Below are 24,067 nucleotides of genomic sequence, written 5' to 3'. Positions count from 1 at the left end.
CCCCCTCTAGTATGGGTATACATAGCAATGTAGGCAAGCACAGATAGGCCTGAGCCCTGGGGATATGTACCCTACACCAGGGTTTTTCAACCCATGGGCTGGGACCCAAAACTGGGTTGGCAGAATGTTTCAAATGGTCGCCTGGCAGCTCCTGTGACTCCAGTCCCATGAGGCTGGCTGGGCTCGCCTCCCTGCTCTAGACACTGCCACCTCTGGGGTCCCAACGCCACTCAAGTTGAGCCCAGCTGTTATGATGAAGGGAGTCTGGGTAGGCCAAATTTGAGGGAGTGGCACTGCAATCCTGTGAGAGAGGTCACAACTCCACTCTCACAAATTTGGTCCAGTCAGGGGGCAGGGCCAAACCGGAGCAGCGCTGCAACTCTAGAGGTTGCAATGCCGAGAGCGGAGAGCCCAGCCCAGCCAGCCTAACAGCACAGAAGCTGCAGGAGCCACCACTGTGAAGTGAGTGCCATGTAGGACCCAACCCCTTTGGGGAGCAGGATCCGACAGAAACCACCCCAGGGCCTCCACCCACAGACTATTTACGCAACTGCCATAAACATTTACAAATGGGTTCTGAGCCCAAAAAGGTTGAAAACCACTGCCCTACACAGCTCTCTACATGCATGAGAAGCACCTAGGATTACCAGATAGCAAGTGTAAAAAATCGGGGTGGGGTAGGGTTGCCAGGTGTCTGGTTTTTGACCAGAACACCTGGTAGAAAAGAGATCCTGGCAGCTCCAGTCAGCACTGCTGAACAGGCTGTTAAAAGTCTGGTCGGCTGCGCAGCAGGGCTAAGGCATGCTCCCTGCCTGGGCTCCATGTGGCTCCCGGAAGCAGTGGCATGTCCTCCTTCTCGCTCCTACACGTTGGGGCAGCCAGGGGGGCTCCACACACTGCCCCCGCCCCAAGCGCTGGCTCTGAAGCGCCCACTGGCCGGGAACCGTGGCAAATGGTAGGTGCGGGGGCAGTGCCTGCAGATGGTGTAGTGTGCAGAGCTGCCTGGCCGCTCCTCTGCATAGGAGCCAGAGGGAGGACATACTGCTGTTTCTGAGAGCTGCCTGAGATAAGCCTAGCCTGCACCCCAACCCACTCCCACTCGGAGCCCTCACTCTCCCGCACCCAAACCCCCTGCCCCAGCCCTGATGATCCCCCTCCCACCTTCTGAACCCCTCAGTCCCAGCCCAGAGCACCTGCCTGCACCCCAAGTGCCTCATCCCCAGCCCCGCCCCAGAGCCTGCACTCCCAACCGGAGATCTCATGCACCCCAACCCCATGCCCTAGCCCAGAGCCTCCTCCTGCACTCCAAACCCCTCAGCCCAGACCCCCATTCTGCACCCTGAATCCCTCATCCCTGGCCCCAGCCAGAGCCCTCATGCCTCCTATGGCCCTTCCCCAGCCCGGCGCTCCCTCCCGCACCATGAACCCCTCATTTCTGGCCCACCCCAGAACCTGTGCCCTCAGCCCAGAGTCTTCTCCCATACTCCGAATCCCTCAGCTCCACCTCCCAGCCTAGAACCCCCTCTTGCACCCCAAATCCCTCATCCCTGGGCCCACCCCAGAGCCCACACCCCCAGCCAGAGCCCTCACCCACTCCTGCATCCCAACCCATTACCTCCGCCCAGAGCCCCCTCTAACACCCTGAACTCCTCATTTCTGGCCACACCCCATCTGGAGCCTTCACCCGCTCCTGCATCCCTGCCCCTGCCCAGTGAAAATGAGTGAGTGAGTAAGGGTGGGGTGAGCGAATGACAGAGGGAGGAGTGATGGGGTGAGTGGGGGGTGGGACCTAGAAGAAGGGGCGGGGCTTCGGAGGAAGGCTGGGATGGGGGCAGGGCAAGGGTGTTGGGTTTTGTGTGAGTAGAAAGTTGGTGTGTAATAGGCACCTATATAAGACAAAGCCCTGAATATCAGGGCATCTGGTCACCCTAGTAGCACCTCTCCTGTCTCCACTGCTCTGTTTAGCCATGTAGTGTCTGTCCCTCTTCCCCCTCAATGCAGGGAAAGGCTCCGGCAGCTCCCTGCTGCCAAAACCTTTCCCTGCTGCCTCCCCCCTACCAGAGTCTTTCTCTGACACGTTTAGCTACATGCATGCTGTGGCATGTAGTTTCTCAGACCCTACATGCCACCTCCAGTAGGTTGCAGTGTAGACATACCCTTTGAGTCATCCCCCTTTCTTTCCTACATTTGGAAGTCTCTTCACAGGCTCTGGATTTGAAGCCTGCAGAACATTAGGATAGTTGTATTGCTAGTAATAGGACCTGGGTGGATTCTGGATGAGCAATTTCATTTGTATTCTTCATCTTAAAGTAATACAGGCATAAACCTTTGCCAGCTAGCTAGATTTCTATAGAAATCTGCAGCTGGGAAGTGTGTGTGTAAAATACATTAGTAGTAAACTTGGCAGTAAAAATTTACTTTGAAACAGTAAATTGCTGGATGGCTGGTAAATGGATATTGGCAGCTGGCTCTGGCAGATATAATAATCTTCAAACTGGCAGTTTTAGTATATATTTTAGCTGAACTGTTTGGGCACGAATGTAATGTTGCACCCATGTAAAGCAGAATGCTACTACTAGTTTAGTGGAGAAAATGCTATCATATATAGTACTTCACAATTACTCGTATAAGTTTGTCACTTGGAGGTTACTTCTAATGAAAATACAGTTGCTTAAGAGCACTTCTGACATTTGGCTAGTGGGCCACAAAACTGAACAGTGCTATCCTAATGTATGAACTGTGAATGAGGCACCTTCTAATTCAATTATATATGCATTTGGAATGTTATATCTGATGTGTTAAACTCTCGCCTTCTACTTTCCTGGTAAAGTTACTTAGATGATTTCTGTTAGCTACCATTCATTTTATGGTTCTTCCATAAACATTTGTGCGTAATCTGTATTGCTTTTTGACATTTTTGCTTTTGGAGACAAACCAAATATACTCTGAAGAAGGCCTGTGGAGCAGGGGTTCTCAAACTTCACTGCACCACAACCCCCTTCTGACAGAAAAGTTACAACATAACCGGAGATGGAGGAGCGCAGCCCGAGCCCCGCCGCCCCAGGTGGGGCTTGGGCTTCAGCCCTGGGTCCCAGCAAGTCTAATGCTGGCCCTGGCGACCCCATTAAAATGGGGTCCCGACCCACAGTTTGAGAACCACTGCTGTAGAGTAATGGCATGTTAACACTGAATACCGTTTCCTACACAGAAAAGGTGAACAATACTGTGAAAGCCACAGTATATCTTTTGTCCAAATCAAATATATGGTTGTGATGGCATGTACTTGCTTTGAACAACTGCTCTTCTTAAAAGACCACATTATTGCTTATCTTTTAGAGCTATAGACTAATTCCAAAGCTGAAATGTAATATAATTTTGAAAGTTGTTCTGTTTTTTATACTAGCAACAACTCAGGTAACTGGATTTACTTTGAAAGTGGATTCAGTAATGATGTAGAAAAGAGATGGGCAGTTAGGTAATATTAAATGAGCAAGAATAAATTAAACCTACTGTACTTTTCTGTTTTGTAAATTGAACCAGTGTGAAGCTTATGCACTTTGAAATATTTTGTTAAAATTGTTGGGATGCAGGAGAGGTTTTTGTGCACAAAATGGAAACAATGGGGTGCTTGAACGTTTGGACTCCTTTTTAATAATAGAGAAATCTAATACTTTCCAGTTACTGTTATACATACTGATGATCCAATCATGTTTGTGAATTATTGGAACTTAAATATTTGGTATAATCTTTTTTTCTTCTTCCTTACAACTTTTAGGTAGACCATTAGGCTCCATCGCACTGAATTAACCTGCATTCAAAGCTGTCTACCTGCAGTAATTCGCTTTGGTTGCAAGTGAACATGTCTCAAGTTCAAATTCAGAATCCATCTGCTGCTCTCACAGGGAGCCAAATCTTGAATAAGAACCAGTCTCTTTCGCAGCCTTTGAGTATTCCTTCTACCACTAGTTCTCTGCCCTCTGAAAATGCAGGTAGACCTCTTCAAAACTCTGCTTTACCTTCTGCATCTGTTACATCCACCAGTGCAGCTGCAGGTAAGCTATATGTTAATAAATGTCTATATTTCTCAGCCTTGTACTGTGGTCTGATACAGCAGGTTGCAGACATATAGGAACTGTTTTACAAACATTACTCTAAAAACTGTGTTCGCCACCTGAGTTGGCTTCCATGTTTTATCCCTGTTTTAAGATCATAGTTTTAAGTGAAATTGTTTTAAACAGATCTAAAAATAGCTTTCAAAAGTTTTGAGAGAATGAATTAAAAATATCTATTTAAAATTATAACTGGATGATTTTGTTGAAGGAATTGACAGCAACATTTTAATTAGTGTTCTTTATAATTTTTTTTTTAAATACAATATTTTTAAACTGACTGCATGTCTTCAATTCACATATAACAGCAGGAGGATTGGTGTGTGAGCAAAGGCCTGGACCTTAGACCATCCTTGACAGGTGTTTGTTTAACCTGTTCTTAAAGACCTCCAGTAATGAGAATTCTACATCTTCCTCCCCCTCCCCCCCGAAAGACTATTCCAGTGTTTAACTGTCCTTATTTAGAAAGGTTCTCCCCCACCCCCATATCTAACTTAAATCTCCCTTGCTGCAGATTAAGCCCATTACTTCTTGTCTACTTTCAGTAGACATAGAAAACTATTGATGACCATCCTCTTTATACATGCCCTTAACACGTTTAAAGACTGTTCTCAGGTCCCCACCGTAGTCTTCCTTTCTCAAGACTAAGCATACCCAGTTTTTTAACCTTTCCTCATAGTTCGGGTTTTCTAAGCCTTTGTCCACATTCTTCCTAAAATGTGGCACCCAGAATTGGATACAAACATCTGGCTGAGGCCCCACCAGTGCTGAGTAGAGTGGGACAATTACTTCCTGTGTCTTACAAACAACACTTCTGTTATTACACCCCAAAATATTTGCCTTTTTTGCGACTGCATTGTATTTTAAATCATTCAATTTATGATCCCCTATAACTCTCTGATCCTTTTCAGCAGTGTTACTGCCTACCCAGTTATTCCCCATTTTGTAATTGTGCATTTGATTTTTTTTTTCCTTCCTAAATGGAGTACTTTGCATTTGGATAATGAATAGCATAATCAAACTTTTTCAAAAAGGGGAGATACTTAACAAGGGTTTTCCTGGGAAAGTAGGAACAGACCTGAAGTGGAAAGGATGATATGGCTAGAACTAAATTAAATGCTAGAGAACTTGTCCTAATTTGGTTTTAAATACATAGCATATGTAGGTTAAAATTAATGTAGAGTTTGCATGGAGGAAAAATGAATGAATACAAACCAGAATAACATAGTAAAATAGATTCCCAAGGAAAGAAACCGAAAAGCCCAGAAATAAGAACTGACCCTTCTGGAATTGTCAAAACAAATGAACATTATGATGCACAGTTAGAGAACATCTAATGTATATTGCGTAGGTCAGACTTGAGGCCTCAGCCTCCTAAGCGTTAAACCAGATCAACATGTACCTGGGTAGATGTCTGAAAGCAAATTGCCATTTGATCCTTCCTCTTAGTTTCTGTCACAATTATGGCATTTGCTCTTGAATCTTGAATTTAAATGCTTTCCATTCAACACACTTTGGTTAGAGATCTCCACATCCACAGGTCCACTGGTTTGAGACATGGTTAGAGGTCTCTATCCCAGCAAATAACTCTCAGACAGTAAAGTAGCATGTTCCCCCTGAACCAGCATGTATTGCAAGCTTCTATCAGTACTTCCATAAAGATACAGAAAATTAATTGTTGAATCTTTTGTAACTTTTTAAATTCTGGACTTTCCGTAGTCTTAATTATGATCTAATAATTTGTGATTTTTGCCTTATCATTCAGCTCCTTCTAACATGGCAAACCCCAAAGAGAAAACCCCAATGTGTCTTGTGAATGAGTTAGCCCGTTTCAACAAGATTCAGCCTGAGTATAAGCTTTTGAGCGAGCAAGGTCCAGCTCACTCTAAGGTAAATATTGCTCATATCACATATGCATTTATATTGACAAGTAACTTTGTGAGTGGAAAGGCAAAATGTCTAGCTCTTGTGCAAAATAATTTACTGTAGTAGAGTAATGGGTGGTTTAATGGAACACTGAAAACAATTTAAAGCCTTAAGTGGGTTCCAATTGCAGTCCAGCTTTTTTAGTACAGCCCTATTGGGTATGCTGAAGCATATTACGGTTGAGCTGGGGATGTTATCCCATGGGTTAAAACTTCTCCAATGCTCATTAATTGTTTTTAAAGCTGCTTATTGTAGTTGTTGCAGGAGATGCATAACATATTGTTTGAGACTTACCCTTAACTGTACACTACTTACTTTTTTCCATTGTCTTCATTGTGGTCATGGCCTTAACAGACAGTGTTTAATGGAGCATGTGTTAGCAATCAGTTTCTACTATAATACCCAACTTTGAATTGTTACAAATATGTGTTTTATGCTGAAATTTCCCATGCTCTCCCTGCTTGACAGTGATTTTATTTTAAAGTTTGACTTAAATTCCATTCCCCAAAAAACTGTACCTTCAGATGCAGTAAAGATGGCTGAGATTTGTTGTGTCCTCCCCTCTGCCCCCTTAACGAGAACTCAAGCACATTTGTTTGTGGTGTGGGAATAGTAAGTTAATAGGAAAATCACTTCTGGGAATACTCAGTTGGCTACTTAAAATTTTAGAAGTAAAGACAGTCCCTTTCCCCTTGTACATAACTGCACATTTTCATTGACCAGATTGTGCTACTCCTGCTGGAACTGTTTCGTCTGGGAGAATCTTTTTAAAACTTCCCAGAAAATTAGAATTGGAGAGAATCATGGGGTCCCTAGAATTTTTGCTGCATTCTGCAAAGTGTCCATATTCATTTAAAGTAGTGCATTTCCAATGCTTGCTTTCACAGATCACTTCACCTTTATCACAGGCAATGCAGTGCATTAGAAGTGCTGTAAGAGCTTTTAATAGTCTATTCTCAAGCATTAAACAGTCTGAAATAATGCCTAAAGCAGAGGTGGGCAAACTACGGCCCGCGGGTCACATCCGGCCCATGGGACCGTCCTGCCCGGTCCCTGAGCTTCTGGCCCCGGAGGCTAGCCCCCGACCCCTTCCCCGCAGCCTTACCTCGCCGCACCACTGGCGCAATGCTCTGGGCAGCATGGCTGCAGAGCCCAGCCTGACCCAGTGGTCTGTGCTGCGCTGCTGCCTGTCCTGGAGTCAGAGGGTGGAAGAGGGTGGGATATTTCCCAGGGAATGCGTGGCTGCTAAATGATGAACTAGCACTCGGCTGAGCCCTCAAGGGTTAACACGTTGTTAATGTATCCTCACACTCTACAAGGCAGCATGAATGGAGGGAGGGGAGACAGCATGGCAGAGAGAGACACCCTGTGTGTGTGAGATGTGCATTGCCCCTTTAAGTAGGATGACGCCACTCTTAAGTACACTGCCTTTTTAAGTAGATCAGCAAGTTGAGACAGTGGCTGCTGCCAGCAAGCTCCCTCCGTCCTGAGCCCTGTTGTGTCCCACACACCCTTTGCTCTGTGGAGGCGGGGTACAGGAGCGGGGGTAAGGGGGACACCCTGACATTAGCACCCATCTTCTCTCCTCCTCCTCCCCCCTTCCCACCCCTACCCCACACAGGGCAGGAGCAGCACATGGCAGTGGGGGGAGGGACAGCTGAACTGCTGGCAATTGATAGCCTGCTGGGTGGCTGCCACACAGGGAATTTAGGGGAGCTGATGTGGGGCTGCCGGTCCACCCAGGTTCCAAGCCCCCACCAGCTAGCTTCAAAGGGCTATTCTTTCTGCAAGCAGTGGACAAAGCAGGCAGCTGCCAAACAACATTTTAAGGTAGCATTGCAGAACTTTAAACTAGCATGTTCTCTAATTGATCAGCAACGTTTTTAACTGGGAGGGTGTTAAGTGAGGAATTACTGTACCCTGTTGTAGCTGACAGTGAAGTGCAATTTACTAGAATCCTGCTTTCTAGATAGTTGAGAGCAAGATTTTAGTAAATTTCACTTAACTGCAAACACACAATATAGTGGAATCTCATAGGGCATTAATCCACTTAAAATAAATTACTTTAGTATTCTAGTCTTCAGTGCCTTATGGAATTAGTGGTGCTCATGGTTTAAAAATATTACATTGCATGGACCCATTTGTGTACTTTCTGTGCCATAATATTCCACTGAAATTTTGGCAGGTTGTAGTAAATACTTCGTTTCTTGAGTGTCTGCTGTTAGCATTCAAATGCCTACCTTAAAAGGCTGTAGCAAATATACAGGAGGCTTCTGATGATGATGCAAAAGGATTGTAGGGAAAGGAGTTGGAATATTAAATTTTTTTCTTTAGTAAAGCTCTGCATTTTGTGGATCCTGAGGCTAAGACCTACAGGGAAAATCTGGTGAAATGTTTTTATCTGTTTAAGTTGCTTTAGGCAAGAGGTCTATGCTGTAGTAGTAATTATGAATGTCATATGCACACGAGAACAGTCGTTTTCAGCTTGTGGTCCACAGACCCCTAGGTGGTTTGCAGACTGTCTTAAGATTTCCAAAGGGGTCTGCATCTCTATTTGAAATTTTTTAAGAATCTGCAAAAGAAAATAGGTTGAAAACCACTGCCCTAGGAGAATATGCTTAGGTGTGATTATTTTTAAAACATATTAAATTGATTTTGCTCCAAGATCAACACAATTCCATTAATTTTTATCTAGTGTCTTAAGCCAAAGATTCCATGTGCAAAGCAGGAAAGGGTTACATTTTTAAAACATAAGTATTTGGGAAGAATAATCAAGGCATATACTTATTTGCATTGTTACTCTGATGAAATTAAACTTATTTAACCTGCTGTGGATTTGATTCACTTGTGAAAATTAGGCTAATAGATCTGTCCTTACCCCACTTTACTTATAGTGACGTATTACAAAGTTTCTGTAGTTGTTACACTTGTGTAAAATAACTGTTTTATTACCATATGGGGCTGAAAAACTATGCACCTATGACAGTGATTCCCCAAACCTTTTCTGTTCCCCCTTCCCTTCCCCCCACATTACCCATAATGGAACTTGTCCACCTGGGGCTGTAGCCGGGAGCTGAGGCCGGAGCTGGGACTGGGTGGTGTGCTTCCCCCTTCCTCCCATTGGGGGCTGGCCTGGGCCCCACCATGTGACACCCCCAAACATTCCTCCATGTGCCCCCTTGGGGGGCATGCCCCACACTTTGGGAACCACTGACCTATGACAACATAAGAACTGTTATTCCTTAGTGCCTTACATATCTTTGTTCTGACTTCTGAAAAATATAACCCAAATTGAAAGCCTAAAGTAACAAGTGAACGACTTATGTCAGAGGTTCCCAAATTTTTGTTACTGCATACCCCCTTCCAGATCCGCCAGCTGCCCGTGTACCCCTACCCATCTCATCACTGATACTTTGTTCTTCCTAACACTGTCTTTAGCCATCTGTCCATATTTCAGTTATGTACAGATATAGTTAGTGTGACATATACAACTGAAAAAAAAACAACCCTAAGTTCAGAGCTCAGTTAGACTAGGCAGTTGCTGGGCAACTGAGCCCACACTGTACAGTGATTGGAGGTGAGGGTTCTGTATGTCAGCATCTCTGTGTTCTTATTGGTACATATTGAAGTCAATTAACTACCATGTTTTATATAACACATTCCTGCACAGAGTTTTAAAGTTTCGTTTGAGTAGCCTATTATGAACATGCAATAAATAAAATCCACCATTACACAATTTTTCCTGCGTTCCCCCAGAGATGTCTCGTGTACCCTCAGGGTACACGTAGCGCACTTTGGGAACCCCTGACTTATGCAATATAAAATGTAATTCTACATAAGCAGTCTGCATTTTGAGAAGATTTAGGAGAATCATATTGGCATTATAAACTTTAAAATCATACAATAAATTTCTCACAGTAACAGCCCTTTGTGTAGCCATTACCTATCTACCTACATCTGTGCACATCCTTCAGTTCAGACTCCCCAGATGTCTTGCAGTGGGGAGCTGAGTGGTTAGTACTGTTATAACAGTTTTTGTTAATCCCTGCATTCAGTAGCCCAGGAAACCAAAAGCGTAACTTCAGCTACCATGTTGAGAAGGCTTTATTTAAGTTGTACTTAGTAGTAAATAACCTTTCTGATTGTAGCAGAAGGCATATTAAACACATAAGAGGTCCTAACAAACAATGCGAAATGGTGGTGTCAGTTATAATAAAGAACTTGCACTTCTTGTTTGTAGGTGTTTACAGTGCAGCTGACTCTTGGGGACCAGCACTGGGAAGCTGAAGGAACTAGTATTAAAAAAGCTCAACATGCGGCAGCTGCCAAAGCTTTGGAAGGGACAAAATTTCCTAAACCTACAGCTCGCCCGTCTCGTAGTGAAGGAAAGAATCCAGGTATTTTCCAGGACAGGCTCTTTAAAAATGTGTATAGGATACCCACATCTGAACTTGGTATGTATAAGTTGCTTAAGATTGTGCTTACTTGGTGATCTTGAAGTGACATTCTGTACAGTCAGTGGCAACTGTCAAAATACATGAGATCTTCATCTTAATCTAAAGGTCACCTGTCTGCAATGTGGAATTGTTCAAATGCCTCTGACCACCAAAGAATATTTTGAAGTGTAATTTGTTCCCTACACCTAGATATGCATTGTAGTAAGTTTTTAAAGAAACTTCAGTTTCAATTTTACTGTTTGTATTTTGCCATCTAACACTTCAGTTAGAGTATCCTTGTAAAGATTGACTTGCCCATGGATAGAATTTTTTTTACTGTAATTGAATTATGGTGAGGGTAGATAATAAGACTTTTTGCTTGGGCAATTCTGGAAACCTGATTTTTGCCGCTTCAGAAAGTGTTTTACTTTGGTTTCTACTGACATTTTCTATCGGGTACATTTTGAAGGATTTTATGAGAACTTCCAAATATAATCAAAATACATGCATAAAATTTGTAGTACTGGATGTAAAATTATTGTAGTTGGCATTTCAGTTAAAAGGTTTCTAATTGCTAAGTCAGCATTTAAGAGGGACCTGTGTGTTGAAAATAAAAATGTTCTGATTTCACTCAGCTTCTGTAGTAAGAACTTTTTGCAATTGGTAAAGTGAAATCTGAATAATCTTATCTTTCTTTTACTGCATGCTCTTGACTTAGCTTTATTTTCTGTATATTCTGTATCCAAGACTTTCCAGTCAGATCATAGAATATCAGGGTTGGAAGGGACCTCAGAGGTCATCCAGTCCAACCCCCTGCTCCAAGCAGGACCAATCCCCAATTTTTGCCCCATCCCTAAATGGCCCCCTCAAGGATTGAACTCACAACCCTGGGTTTAGCAGGCCAATGCTCAAACCACTGAGCTATCCGTCCCCCCACAGTACATTAGTATAACATCTTGGTAATTAACCAACATCAACAAAATTAGTACAGATTTTAAAACCACAATACAAAAGATAAAAAACATTCAACCCTTCTCCTAAATCACACTTTTAAGACACTCTATAAAACAATTAGAGCCCTGCGTGGATACAAAATTTATATCTGTGGATATAAAGCGGATATCAGCGGAGCTGCAGTGCTGTATCAGGAACCACAGCGGCAGCAGCATGTTGGACCGTCGCTCGCAGGAGCCAGCGCCCAGCCCGGGCAGCTCCTCTGGTATGGCTCTTCCGCCCCCAGCCCTGCCCACTGGGGCAGGCACCAGGCTCACCAGCAGCTGTCCCTGGTCATGCTGGAGACACGCACTGCTACATGGAAGGGACTCCTGCCTGGGAGCATGCGAGGCACCTGTGCACACCAGCATGACCAGGGACAGTTGCCAATGAGCCTGCTGGCTGCCCCAGTGGGCAGGGCTTGAGGCGGTACAGCCACTCTGGACGAGCTGCCCAGGCGGGGTGCTGGCTCCTGCGAGTGGTGGCCCAACATGCTGCTGTTGTTGCCGTTGCCATTCCTGGTACAGCACTGGAGCTCTGCAGATATCCACATCCGTGGATATAAATTTTGTATCTGCGCAGGGCTCTACAAACTATAATGAAATGATAAAAAATCATGAATAAGTTGAGCCATTTAGCCCATAAAGAAGATGAATTTCACACAGCTCTTTCCTTGTATTTGCCACTGCCTAAGCAAATAGGGCAACTGCTCATATAACCAACACATTATTGCTACATCATAAATATTCTTCTTAGAGTGTTTGTCCCTCTGTGTATTTCACTGTGGCTACACATGTGCCCGGGACCAGAGAATTTTGAAAACAATGTCAAGTAATCTACACGTGCTTCCTTGCCTATCCCATGCCTTTGACTGAAGAGATAAAGGGTGCAGTGGACTCTCTGCCTCTGCAGTTCCTTCTAACCTTGTATGGTCCAGGTCAGTGTCCAAAGCTTTGGTTTATTCTTAATCTGTGAATATGTATCTGTAAATCATTTTAAAAGTTTATAGAGTTTAAAGTTTTATCTGATAGTTTTAGTGTTAGCCTCCCTGACATGGGGAGCCCTCCCATACCCTGTTTTGGGTACTGGACTATGTGCAGGACTCCAGCTTCAAAATTTGTGCTTCCTGCCCACGCTACATCTTGGTCAGCGATGACCACCAACGCTGCTTGTACTGCCTTGTGGGAACCCTCATTGCAGCAAGGTGTAGTATCTGCCATTCATTTCCCAGTTGTACCCGGGAAGAGCGTCAATTTTGTCTTAAGAAGCACCTCATGGAGAGGGCCCAAAGACCGCAATTTTGACCCAGGCCAGCAAACCCACCAGACATATTCCCGGTTGAGCAGAGAACGTGCCTCCTGCCACAAGGTCTACCTCAGGAGTGAGGGAGTCTACCCCTACAGATCCCTCATCAGGGTCTGATTGGGAGAGCAGGGAGCGTTCTCAAAAGCATGAAACCAAATCCTTCTAAGTGGATTTGGAGGCAAAGTAGGAATCTGCCTAAACCGAGAAAGTATCTAAGATCAGCCTAAGAGAAGTTAGTACATCCTAAGTCTCAGGGCAGTCCAAGGCTCCATTGGCACCAGATTGCGGTTCGGCAGCAATGGTGCCTCCAGTATCGCCCAGCACAAACCTGGGGTCTGCTGGCACTGATGAAGAGCAATCACTGAGACCCTTGGCTAGCCGTGGTACTGAGTTTGTCTTCCATGGCCATAGCACAAACTGTCCCTTTTACAGCTCTGTTGGTTTGGGTGGACAGGACCCCTCACTCCAGGAAAAGCCAAGTCCTGCGCTCCTCCTGAGGACTTTGCTCTCCCAGATCTGATGTCTCCTACTCTGTCAAGTTCCTCTTTCTCAAGAAAGATCCTAATTCCATTCAAGAGCCAATTTTTGGGAGGAGTCTGTCTCCCATTCCATCTTCGGGTTATGACTTCCCTCCAGCAGCACTATAGATACTGCCAGTGGATCTGGAATTGGCTTTCTCTTTCTCGGGAGATTCTGAACTGCATGATGAAGTGCTATTTCATCCTCCAAGGCGTCTTCCCAGACCCAAGGCCTAGACCAGCTTGGGATCAGCCTGCACCTCATCATCTGCCTTTGAGCCATTGTTAGTCTATGCCATGGGGACCTCCGCAACCCCCATTCAATCTGTCCTGTTGGCCGTAGTGGCGGGTTTGGACTTGTACCATCCTGCAGAGTTGGTTCCTTCTGCTAAGGAGTGGTCTCATCCCTCCCCTCTGAGGGGGCAACCGGAGTTGCCTCCTGATCCAATTGAAGAGGAATAGTACATGCCTGATCCAGCAGTTCTGCCGGAATCAATAAGATTGTATCTTTGTCCCCAGATGAGGCTGTGGCTCTGTCTCCATCCTGCTCTTCAATCAGCGATAGATGCAGCTGATAAATCTTCAAGAGCAATGGCTACTGCCATTGTAATATACAGGGAATCATAGCTTCATGTGTCGGGGTTTCCCCAGGGAGGTTTAGAACACCGTTGAGGAACTGCCCTATGGTGAAACTCATGAACTTAACCAGAAGATGGATGAGAAGGATTCCAGGGCCACCCTCTGCTCCCTGGGAATATATACTCCTGTCCCAAAATGGAAATTTCATAGGCAGTTATACAAGTCTAGACTGATGGCTCAACAGTTCTGCCACCAGTGATCTTATGAGCCATTCCATAAGAGGCAGTGGGTTCAAAAGCCCTACTTCCCCACACCTTCCTCAGCAGGTTCTTCCTCCCAATTCTAGCCCTTTGAGTGTTTTCGATGGCCGCTCAAGAGCTGCAGACCATTAAATCCAACACCTGCCAATCTCCATGTACTCTTTGGGGGTTCTCTCTTTTTCCACAGCTGGAGTGCAATAACAAACTGAGTGCTGAACGTCATCCATTCTGGCTGTATGATAGTTTGTGTCTACCCTGTGCACCCCATTTCCCTACCTCTTTTCAGAAGCCTCGTCATGAGAAGATTCTCAAACAAGCAGTAGAATCCATCTTAGAGTGAAGAGTGATAGAGCAGGTTCCTCTTCAGTACCATATTTTTACTGGACGTATTTCCTAGTACCCAAAAAGAAGAGTGATTGGAGACCCATTCTGGATCTTTGCCATCTCAACAGTTTTATTTGCAGATTCAAGAATCCATGGTCACGTTGTCATCTATAATCCCATCCCTGGAACAGAGAATATGGCTTTCAGCTCTTGATATGAAGGATGCCTACTTTCACATAGACATCTACCCTGCTCAAATGTTTTCTCAGATTTACGGTGGGCTTCGACCACTTTCATTATGAAGTTTTCCCTTTTGGCATTGCTTCCGCCCCCAGGGCCTTCATCAAGGTATTCTCTGTAGTGGCAACCTATATCAGACACACAGCCTATATACCAAAAAGCCTGTGCATCGACTTTGGAAATGCTGCAACTCCTCTCCTCATTGGGGCTTAGCGTAAACTTTAGACTTTATTGGTGCATCCTTAAATTGGATCATGGCAAGGGCTTACCTGCAGATGGACAGGTTTCAGGCTTGGCTTCAAACAATGTACTCATCAAACCACCAAGCTCAGTGCCATAGTGACTGTTCCTACCAAAATAATATCATCCCTGTAATGGTGGAAGAATCCCTTCAGGTATGTTTGGGTATTTCCTTTCTTGCCGCCCCTCCAAACAAGGGCGATCATTACAAATGTCTCCCTGTTGGGTTTGAGGAGCTCACGTGGACAACTGTACAGTGCAGAGCACCTGGACATCTCGAGTGTCCAGGTTGCACATCAAAGTTCTGGAATTGTGAGCAGTTTGAAAGACTTGTGAAGCCTTTCTCCCATTCATTCAAGGTCACCATGTCCTCAGTGTAGGACAACATCATGACTGTCTTGCATCAACAAATGTGGGGAGCAAAATCTGTCCACCTGCATGCAGAACTGGTTAGTTTGTACAACTGGTGCATCAGCAGTCAGATCACCCTGTGGGCAGTCTACCCTCTGGGAAATCAGAACATGCTAGAGGACTGTTTCAGCAGACATTTTGCTGTTAGCCACAAGTTGGTGCCACACAACTGTGTGGTGAACCATATCTTTGCTCTCTACGGGACCCCCCACTAGGGACCTGTCTGCCTACCAAATGAACAGGAATTACGAAATATACTGCTCCAGAAGCCTAGGTTGCCACTCACAGGGTGACACTCTACTTCTTCCATGGTCAGACCATCTGAACTATGCCTTCCCTCCACTACCACTTCTACTTCCGGTCTTACAGGAGATTTGGTAGGACAGGGCATTAGTCATCCTCTTTGCCCACAACTGGCCGAAATGGTTTTGGTTTACGAACCTCTGTGCATGTCATCTTGGGCACTAATATTACGATATTTTCCAATCTCCTGACCAAGCATCCCAACCCCTGTCCACTTCACCTCAGGGTGTGGTTTTTGGATGGGCATCATCCGTAGAATGATCATGTTCTGGAGAAGTACAGAGCTTCTTTTCTAATAGTAGAAAGGAGTTCACTAGAAAATGTCATCTAGTCAAGTGGAGGTGTTTTTCTGTCTGGGCACATTGACTATGTGTACCCTCAGAAGCAGTGGCTGTTCCTCTTATCTTTGACTATATTCTTTCCTTAAAGACACCAGATTTGTCTGTTAGCTCCTTATGGGTCCAGTTGGCAGCAGTCAGTGCATACCATCCACCTTCACAGTGTTACTCGATCATGATGCATCCACTGACTAGCAAACTCTGGAAAGGCATAGTTAGAATCAATCAATCTCTCTCTCTCTCTCTCTCTTCCTGAGAACCCTTGTAACATTTTGTGAACAAGTTTGGGAACCACTGAGGGAGCAGATTTGAAGGCACGGGAGAGAGAGAGAATATTTTGCTTAATCAGATTTAAATCTTGTTCTTTCGTTACTCAAACCATTAGTTTCTTGTTTCCATGTCTCTCCTATCCATGAAGGTTGCATTCCTGGTAGCCATCACTTCACCCAAGAGGGTTGGTGAATTTGGAGCCCTGATGGTGGAGCTCCTTATGCTATGTTTCGTAGGGACAAAGTTTCATTATCTTTATGTCCTAAATTAATCCCCAGAGTAGCTTCAGAGTTTCCCCTGAACCAGTCAATTCATTTACTTGTATTCTTTCCAAAACTTCACGCATCCTTAGAAGAAAGGAGGCTCCATTCCCTTTGCATTTGGTGTGCCTTGGCCTGCAAAGGACAAAAACAATCAGTCTCCCAGACTATTTGTCACCATAGTGGAAAGAGTTCAGGGTCAGGCTAAAGCCTGTTAAAGAATCTCTCAATGGATCTTGGGTTGTATTTTGCTCTGTCAGCTATCCTGATTTCTCTCTCCCTCCCTCCATGTGGTAAGGGCTCATTGCACAAGAATGCAAGTGACATCTGTGGCATCACTTCAGGAAGTACCTCTGCTTGATACCTGCAAAGCATATACGTGGAGTTCTAGCCACGCATTTGTGAGACTTTGTGCTTTGGTCCAGGACTCCTCTGATGCATCCTTCGGAATAGTACTCCTTTGTTTGGCTCTGCCATCTGCATTTTTAACAGTCCTCTTGAGTACTGCATGTGAATCACCCACAGTGGAATACATGTAGGGACCAGCACTTGAAGAGAAAGTTACCTTGTAGTAATTGGAGGTTCTTTGATGTGTGGTCCCTGTCTGTATTTTATTACCGTCCTCCCTCCTCTGCTTTGGATCATCTTTTCGTTCGCAATGGAGAGGGGATAACAGTCTTGACCTTTTATCTCCTTGGTTGGAGGCATAAGGTGAACCAGGGCGCATGTGCGGACGAAGGGATTCTGCTGTCAGAATTCTCTGGCTCCGGACACATGGAGTGCACACTTTCGCACAGTGAAATAGAGATAAAGACCACACATCTGGTAGAACGTCCTGTTAGTATAAGGTAACTATCTTTGTCTTCTAGTTTTGGCCCAGATGCTTTGTTTCATTGGGTCCAAAATTAGAGAGCCATTAATTTCTTAAATGGCAATAAAATTACAAGCTAGTGTAGCAAATCGTCAACCTGGCCAGACCCACCTGGAGGCAAACAGCTGTGCCTCTTAATGCCATTGTATGTCCCTTCCAAATAAACCAACTGCATTGTTTGGAAATGGAACACTGTAAAGGCCCTCTTTAGCTTATTGTTCATAATTTCCAAATATTTTTTTCCAGTTAAATGCCAAAGGTAAAATTATACAGCTGTTTGTTAATATAAAAGAAGGTACCTCTTGGGAAAGAAACCTACAGTTTTTGTGTGGTTTCCCATAACATTTGGTAGTATTGTATAAAGGAAGTATCCTAAAAATGTATCAGAACCTAGAAAGCTCAATTGATTGCAACAAGACTTGCCAATCCAATAGCAGTACTAGATTGCTCTGGGATCCATTTTATGTATGTGGTAAACTTTTTGTACATGCTTTCACTCATACTCATATTCACAAATTCACTACAGATTATTGTGATGTGTGCACCAAGAATCTAGTCCCAATCTGTCCTGGTTTGAGATTTTTACCTGATTTTACTCTGCCTTGACAATTAGACAGCTATATTCTATATTTCTATTTATCTAGATAGTGTAACCCCCACAGTGGAGCTAAATGCTCTTTGCATGAAGCTGGGAAAGAAACCTATGTACAAACCTATTGACCCTTACACAGGGATGAGATCTACCTACAACTATAATATGAGAGGTGGTGCTTATCCTCCACGGTATGTACTACAGTTTTTCAGTTTTGTAATCAGTCCCATACTCTTTGAGTTCCTTTCTTTAATATGCATGCATTGCTGCTGCTACTTTTAAAATAATCTCTAAAAATAAAACATGCCTTAAAGGGACACTCAGCTTTAGCCAGTATATTCTTCAGGAACCACTCCTGCCCCAAGTACCTCTGCAAGTTTGTTTTTTACAATCATATGTTCTTTAAATTTTTCTCTTTACTGTGTGGAAAAAATCCAAAGCAGGGACAGGAACTAAACAGTGAAATTGTGCAGTTCAGGACATATTCATTGTTGTTTCACTAAATAAACTGAAAAAATTTCCTCTAAGTTATAATCTTAGGTGTGAGGAAAAATAGGAAAAACATTTTTAGACATGTTTTATTCTGAAGTTGGCTGTATGCCTTTAAGTATTGACTTTGGTCTGAAATACCTGAGTATAAAAATCCATTGTTCCTTGCTTAGTCATTTGTCAAGTGTATAAAAACTTAATTTACTATGCTATCATTCTCTGTGCTTCAAAAGTATTAGAAATGTGTTTAACTTACAGTGTAGATATTGTAAGTATTTAAAAAGTCCTACATTAGTCATTCAAATTGGTCAATGTATTGAAATTGGCTCTCTACTATAGGAGTTTATTGTTGAGCTTCAGTTGCTGAGAGACTCATTAATAGATAATGTTTAACCCTAAATGTTGACTTTGTAGCTTACCAGCAATTTTCAATCAGGCAAACTTGCCTTTCTAATTTTAGGTACTTTTACCCATTTCCTGTTGGACCCTTACTTTATCAAGTTGAGCTCTCTATTGGAGGACAGCAGTTTCATGGGAAAGGAAGAACAAGACAGGCTGCTAAGCATGATGCAGCTGCTAAAGCACTGAAAATTCTGCAAAATGAGCCCCTGCCTGAGAAACCGGAGGTAGGAATTAACCTGAAAATGTCTGAAGTGAATTGAGGTACCTTAAAAGTGGAAATGCAGTTTTAAATATTCTTTGCTAGTTTAAAAAGAAACTGCACTTCTTGGAAGACTTAATTTTAACAGCTTAACACTTGTAGTATCTAATGGAACCACTTATAGGACAAATAGAACTACATCTACACAATCAGGGTTTCCCTGTGTGAGGTCATATTGGTGTTATGGAGTGAAGTGATTGCTTTGTGCTGTCATAATTCCTGTAGCATTGTCACCAGTAGACTGATCCCTGATGGGTGATAGGCCGCAGGAACAGATAAACTGTTAATATTTAACTTACGATGGTGTACTTGGTGCTGTACAAACCTATGGCGAGAGATCTCTCTCACAAGCAACTTGCAGCTTAGTTCAGACACCTCTAGTACATAGTGTCAGCATGAGTTTGACATGATGTAGGAATTTTGCCAGGAGTGTGGATAAACACTGTAGAAGTTTGAAAAGGTTTAGAAGAATGAGAGGCTGTTGGAAGATTAAGGAATTGTATGGAAGATGCATGAAGAGGTGCGGGTGTGTTCCAGGGGGTGCGTTTCTAGGTATGTCTTGGGAAATTTTGTGCGTCTGTCTTAAATGTTTATGCTTAAACTTGTGTATTAAGTACCCAGAGCAACAGTGCATGCTTAATATATATTTTAAAAAAGAACAGATATGTGTAGGGCCTCAAAGGTGAGGAAGAAATGCATTAAGTCAATTTGGATGGTGGAGAATTCAGAGTGGTTTGAACTGAGTGACATGACTAGAGATAAGAGAGATTTTAGCTGTGTTTTCTGTATGGACTGGAAGCAAGAAGCTAGGGGCCAGAATGAATTAGCTTGCAGTATGCAAGGCCAGAGATGACAACACACTGGTATTTCTCTAGGTCTAGTACTAAAAATCAAACCAATTTACCTGCAAATTTCTGCCTTAATAGATCGCAAACACTAAGGTGGAACTGTTTCTGTACATTTTTCATGAATTTTGTTTTTCACTATATTCATGAAGTGTCAACTGTTCTTTACATTCTTCATACGTATTTAATCATTTGAACACATCTAGACTACAAACTATAACATAGCTACTAATGAAATAAGTTATGGGGTATTTCTTGGCTTGTCCTCCCTTGGCAGTTTAAAAAAGGAGAAAAGTTAGTCCAATAAAGAAAAATCTGGTCATCTTAACAAGGAAAAGTTTGTAAAGTTTCAAAATTATGAGCAGGGAATGCTTCAATGCATCTGGAACTAGAGGTTAAAACTATTATGCTAATTAATATTTTGAAACTAAAAGGGGAAGTCACTGAAATAGCATCAGTAGAGGTGGCACTGATGAACTAATTACATTTAGGGAGTTTGAAGTTGACCGCATTCACTATTGTAGGGGTATGGGTTAAGACCTGAAATGGTCATTCTATGTCCTTTCCTTTCGGTTTTGTCACACCATGGTAGACTCAAAATGAGTGAATCTGAAATCAGAAAAGTGTTAGAACTTGATGTAAAAACCTTTTGACTACTGCTTTTTGATCTGGAAGGCCAAATGTCTTAACTACATCTTCTCCTGGGGTGCACTCCAAGAGATGAACGTTCTAGCACGAGTACTGATACTGCCTGAACAGCTGTCATATGCTACAGCATGTTCCTCAATTCTATACCAGTTGTGCTATTGTGTGGACCAGATTTTTGCGAACATAAAGAGTACATACCCACATGCCTGTATGTAGTTTGGACTTTGAAGGCTCATCAGTATAGTAATCGTGCTGTCGTTTCCTCGCCCGGTTTTGCAGGTACTGCACGTGCTGCTGGATAATGCGTATTACAGTGGTCAAAACTGCAGTGGAGCTCTGAGCAGGCTCCATGGCTATGGCGCCTGCAGGGGTAATCCTGGAAAAAGGGCATGAAACGTAGGAGAGCAAAGTGGCAGCAGAAGCTGTGCTGTTTGGTTCACGGTAGCCGAACAAAGGCTGAAAATGGTTGTCTTCCGTGGCTTTCACGGAGGTGGGAGCCCAGGACAGACAACATGGAGAAGCTCGGAAGCGTGGCAATAGCGGGAGAGCAGAGTTGGCGGTGGAAGCTCTGCTGCTCGGTTCACACTAGCCAATCGGAGTTGGCAGCGGAAGCATTCGATGAGAAAGAGTAGATAGTAGAAATTACATAGGAAGATAAGAGGAAATGAAAGGTGGATTCATAGTTGCAGGAGAGCAGTGGTGCACCATCTGCTGAAAGCAGTATGGTGTCTGCACACCAAAAAGGCGCGAAACAATTGTCTGCCGTAGCTTTCTGACAACACACACCCAGAAACACCCACGAGAATGTTTTTGCCCCATCATGCACTGGAGCTTAACCCAGAATTCCAATGGGTGGTGGGAACTGTGGGATAGCTGCCCACAGTGCACCGCTCCGACATTCGATGCTAGCCTTGGTACTGTGAATGCAATCCGCCAAATTCACGCGCTTTAGTGGGGACACAGAAGACTGAATGTATAAAATAGCTTCCGAAAATTCGAATAGAATAATTTCGAAATTTCGTACTGTAGAGGTACCCTTAGACTCAGTCATTTAATTTTTAGGCATTTTGCGAGTGATGCATTGTAATTGCTTATGTTTCTGCAGTTAGAAATGTCTGCAGAGCAAACGATTAAACAGAAGCATGTGGAGAACACGTGACTACCCCAGAAACTAATTAACCATCACTCATGAGAGTCCCACACTTGGAATTCAAATTTCTCCTGCTTTTTTCTCATCTGATACAGTCTTACAAATGTTAAATCAGCTTATGAGACTACAGTGTTTCACAAGTGTACTTCAATTTGGAAACCGGTTAATTTAACACTTGACAGGTTTCAGAGTAACAGCCGTGTTAGTCTGTATTCGTAAAAAGAAAAGGAGTACTTATGGCACCTTAGAGACTAACCAGTTTATTTGAGCATGAGCTTTCGTGAGCTACAGCTCACTTCATCGGATGCATAGCATATCGTGGAAACTGCAGAAGACATTATATACACACAGAGACCATGAAACAAAACTTCCTCCCACCCCACTCTCCTGCTGGTAACAGCTTATCTAAAGTGATCATCAAGTAGGGCCATTTCCAGCACAAATCCAGGTTTGTGTGTATATAATGTCTTCTGCAGTTTCCACGATATGCTATGCATCCGATGAAGTGAGCTGTAGCTCACGAAAGCTCATGCTCAAATAAACTGGTTAGTCTCTAAGGTGCCACAAGTACTCCTTTTCTTTTTAACACTTGAGTTTGTCTCAACACTTACAAAAATAGTTTTGAAGCTTATTGGCTTTTGTGGTGTATTTTTTTCCTTCCTTCAGTGGGCACTTGTGAATCTTATCAGGCTTTTACATAAAACCTAAGTGTCTATACTATGTCTGGTGTATTGCACATTCTCATGAAAAGTGACAGTAAAGGTTAGACAACTTAAAGATTTATGGGTTCTATAAACTGGTTTGCTAACAAGTCAATTGGTGGGATCTTTATTTAAATAATTATGCTTCTTTTAGGTTAATGGAAAAGAACCAGATGATGAAAATCTCAATAAATCTGAAATAAGCCAAGTGTTTGAGATTGCACTTAAAAGGAACTTGCCTGTGAATTTTGAGGTATGTTTATTTTACAAGCTCTAGAGTTATTCTTTGTTAGAATATTAATTTAGGATAGTAAGCTAAAATTACGTGAAGTGGCTCTGTTTTAGACAAATACAACAGACCTTTAAAGCTTCATGTTAGTTCTGAATATGCTTTTATCTTAATGAGTTTCAAGCTGATCATTCCAGGTCTATATAATTTAAAAAACAAATTCTGCCACCCCGGAATTGGCACCCAATTGTAATTACTTCACATGTGAGTAGTTCTGTTGCGGGATAGGCCCTGTATGGTGCTTTTTGAAAATGAATCCTGAAAGGATCTTGCACAAAACTTTTTTTAATCACATCTATAGTTAGGACAATAAAAGCAGAGTTAAGAAGGGAAAGAGTTTAAAGTGTCCCTGTAAAGGCAAGTTACAGAAGCCTTTGCTTATTTGTGCACGGATGTGAGGGATAAACAAGGTGGGGAATCCCACAAACAGGTTCCCATTCCATATTACCCTAATCCTCAAGAATCATCATGGGTTTACTGTTACTTTAAAATTGCTCTCCTGGCTTCAAGAACTGCAGAATCTTTGGCCTCATACGCATAAATTGTGCTGCCACTTCTCACTCTTGGTTCCCTCCTTGTCCATCTCTCCTTCAACTATTTGTTATATTAAATGAATACCTGCCAGAGGAACATCTTGTTGCACTAACACTTTAATTTATCGTATTGCTGTGATGTGCAGAAGACAGAGTGATTCTTCACACAAACACCTGAGTTCTTATGAGATAAAATACAATTGCATATCACTGAATTGCTTTTTAATCTGTTTTGTGAAACACTAGATTAATGACAGATCTGTTACATTTTCAATCCTCTGGTTGTCATACACTTGAGTTTAAATTTTTATTTATATTTGAGCTCTTTTTACTGTCAATTAATATATGGGCCTTTGGTGTCTTTAAAGTGTGAGTGGAAATAGAGAATGTCTGTTCAAAGACCTAGTAAGTTGTAGGCAACAGTACCTCACATTTCTGCAATATGCTCTGTTTCTTTGAACTAAAATCACAGTAGACTCTAGACCCTAAAGAATTACTTTTTACTGATCAAATTATTGTAATATGAACCATTGAAAGGGGTGATGTTAGTTGCGTGGAAATATACACCAAAAAAAGAGGAACACTCGTATTTCCTGTTGAAAGGTAAAAACAGTAAATTAAATATGTGAATGATGTCTGTAGCATGTAAAGTCTACTTACAGCTTGCTGTACATAAACCTTTCCAGATATAAATATCTTAGCAAATTATGGATGGGTGGGTGATATCCATTATACTTAGTGATGATGCATTTAAACAGCCACTACCTGGATTGTTT

General features: G+C 43.0%; 1 protein-coding gene across 14 annotated transcripts in view; it reads left to right on the top strand.

Annotated features, from left to right (window-relative positions):
• Positions 1–24,067, top strand: part of STAU1 (staufen double-stranded RNA binding protein 1) — a 49,395-nt gene that overhangs the window by 14,295 nt on the left and 11,033 nt on the right. For 8 of the 14 annotated variants that reach the window (XM_037915525.2, XM_037915524.2, XM_043527441.1 and 5 more), the window contains 6 exons: positions 3,776–4,052; positions 5,875–5,999; positions 10,276–10,432; positions 18,028–18,166; positions 18,925–19,090; positions 22,624–22,722. In XM_037915525.2, coding sequence (XP_037771453.1) covers positions 3,860–4,052; positions 5,875–5,999; positions 10,276–10,432; positions 18,028–18,166; positions 18,925–19,090; positions 22,624–22,722 — 879 coding nt within the window. In that variant the 5' untranslated portion in view covers positions 3,776–3,859. Of the gene's footprint in view, positions 1–3,775; positions 4,053–5,874; positions 6,000–10,275; positions 10,490–18,027; positions 18,167–18,924; positions 19,091–22,623; positions 22,723–24,067 lie in introns of all 14 variants that reach the window. The other 6 variants (XM_037915520.2, XM_037915523.2, XM_043527443.1 and 3 more) reach the window with 1 other exon arrangement.

The sequence above is a fragment of the Chelonia mydas genome, chromosome 13 (assembly GCF_015237465.2).
Source record: "Chelonia mydas isolate rCheMyd1 chromosome 13, rCheMyd1.pri.v2, whole genome shotgun sequence".
In the NCBI taxonomy this organism is placed as follows: Eukaryota; Metazoa; Chordata; order Testudines; family Cheloniidae; genus Chelonia; species Chelonia mydas.
The sequence above is the reverse complement of the archived record's forward strand: the minus strand, read 5'-3'. Positions and strand labels throughout refer to the sequence as shown.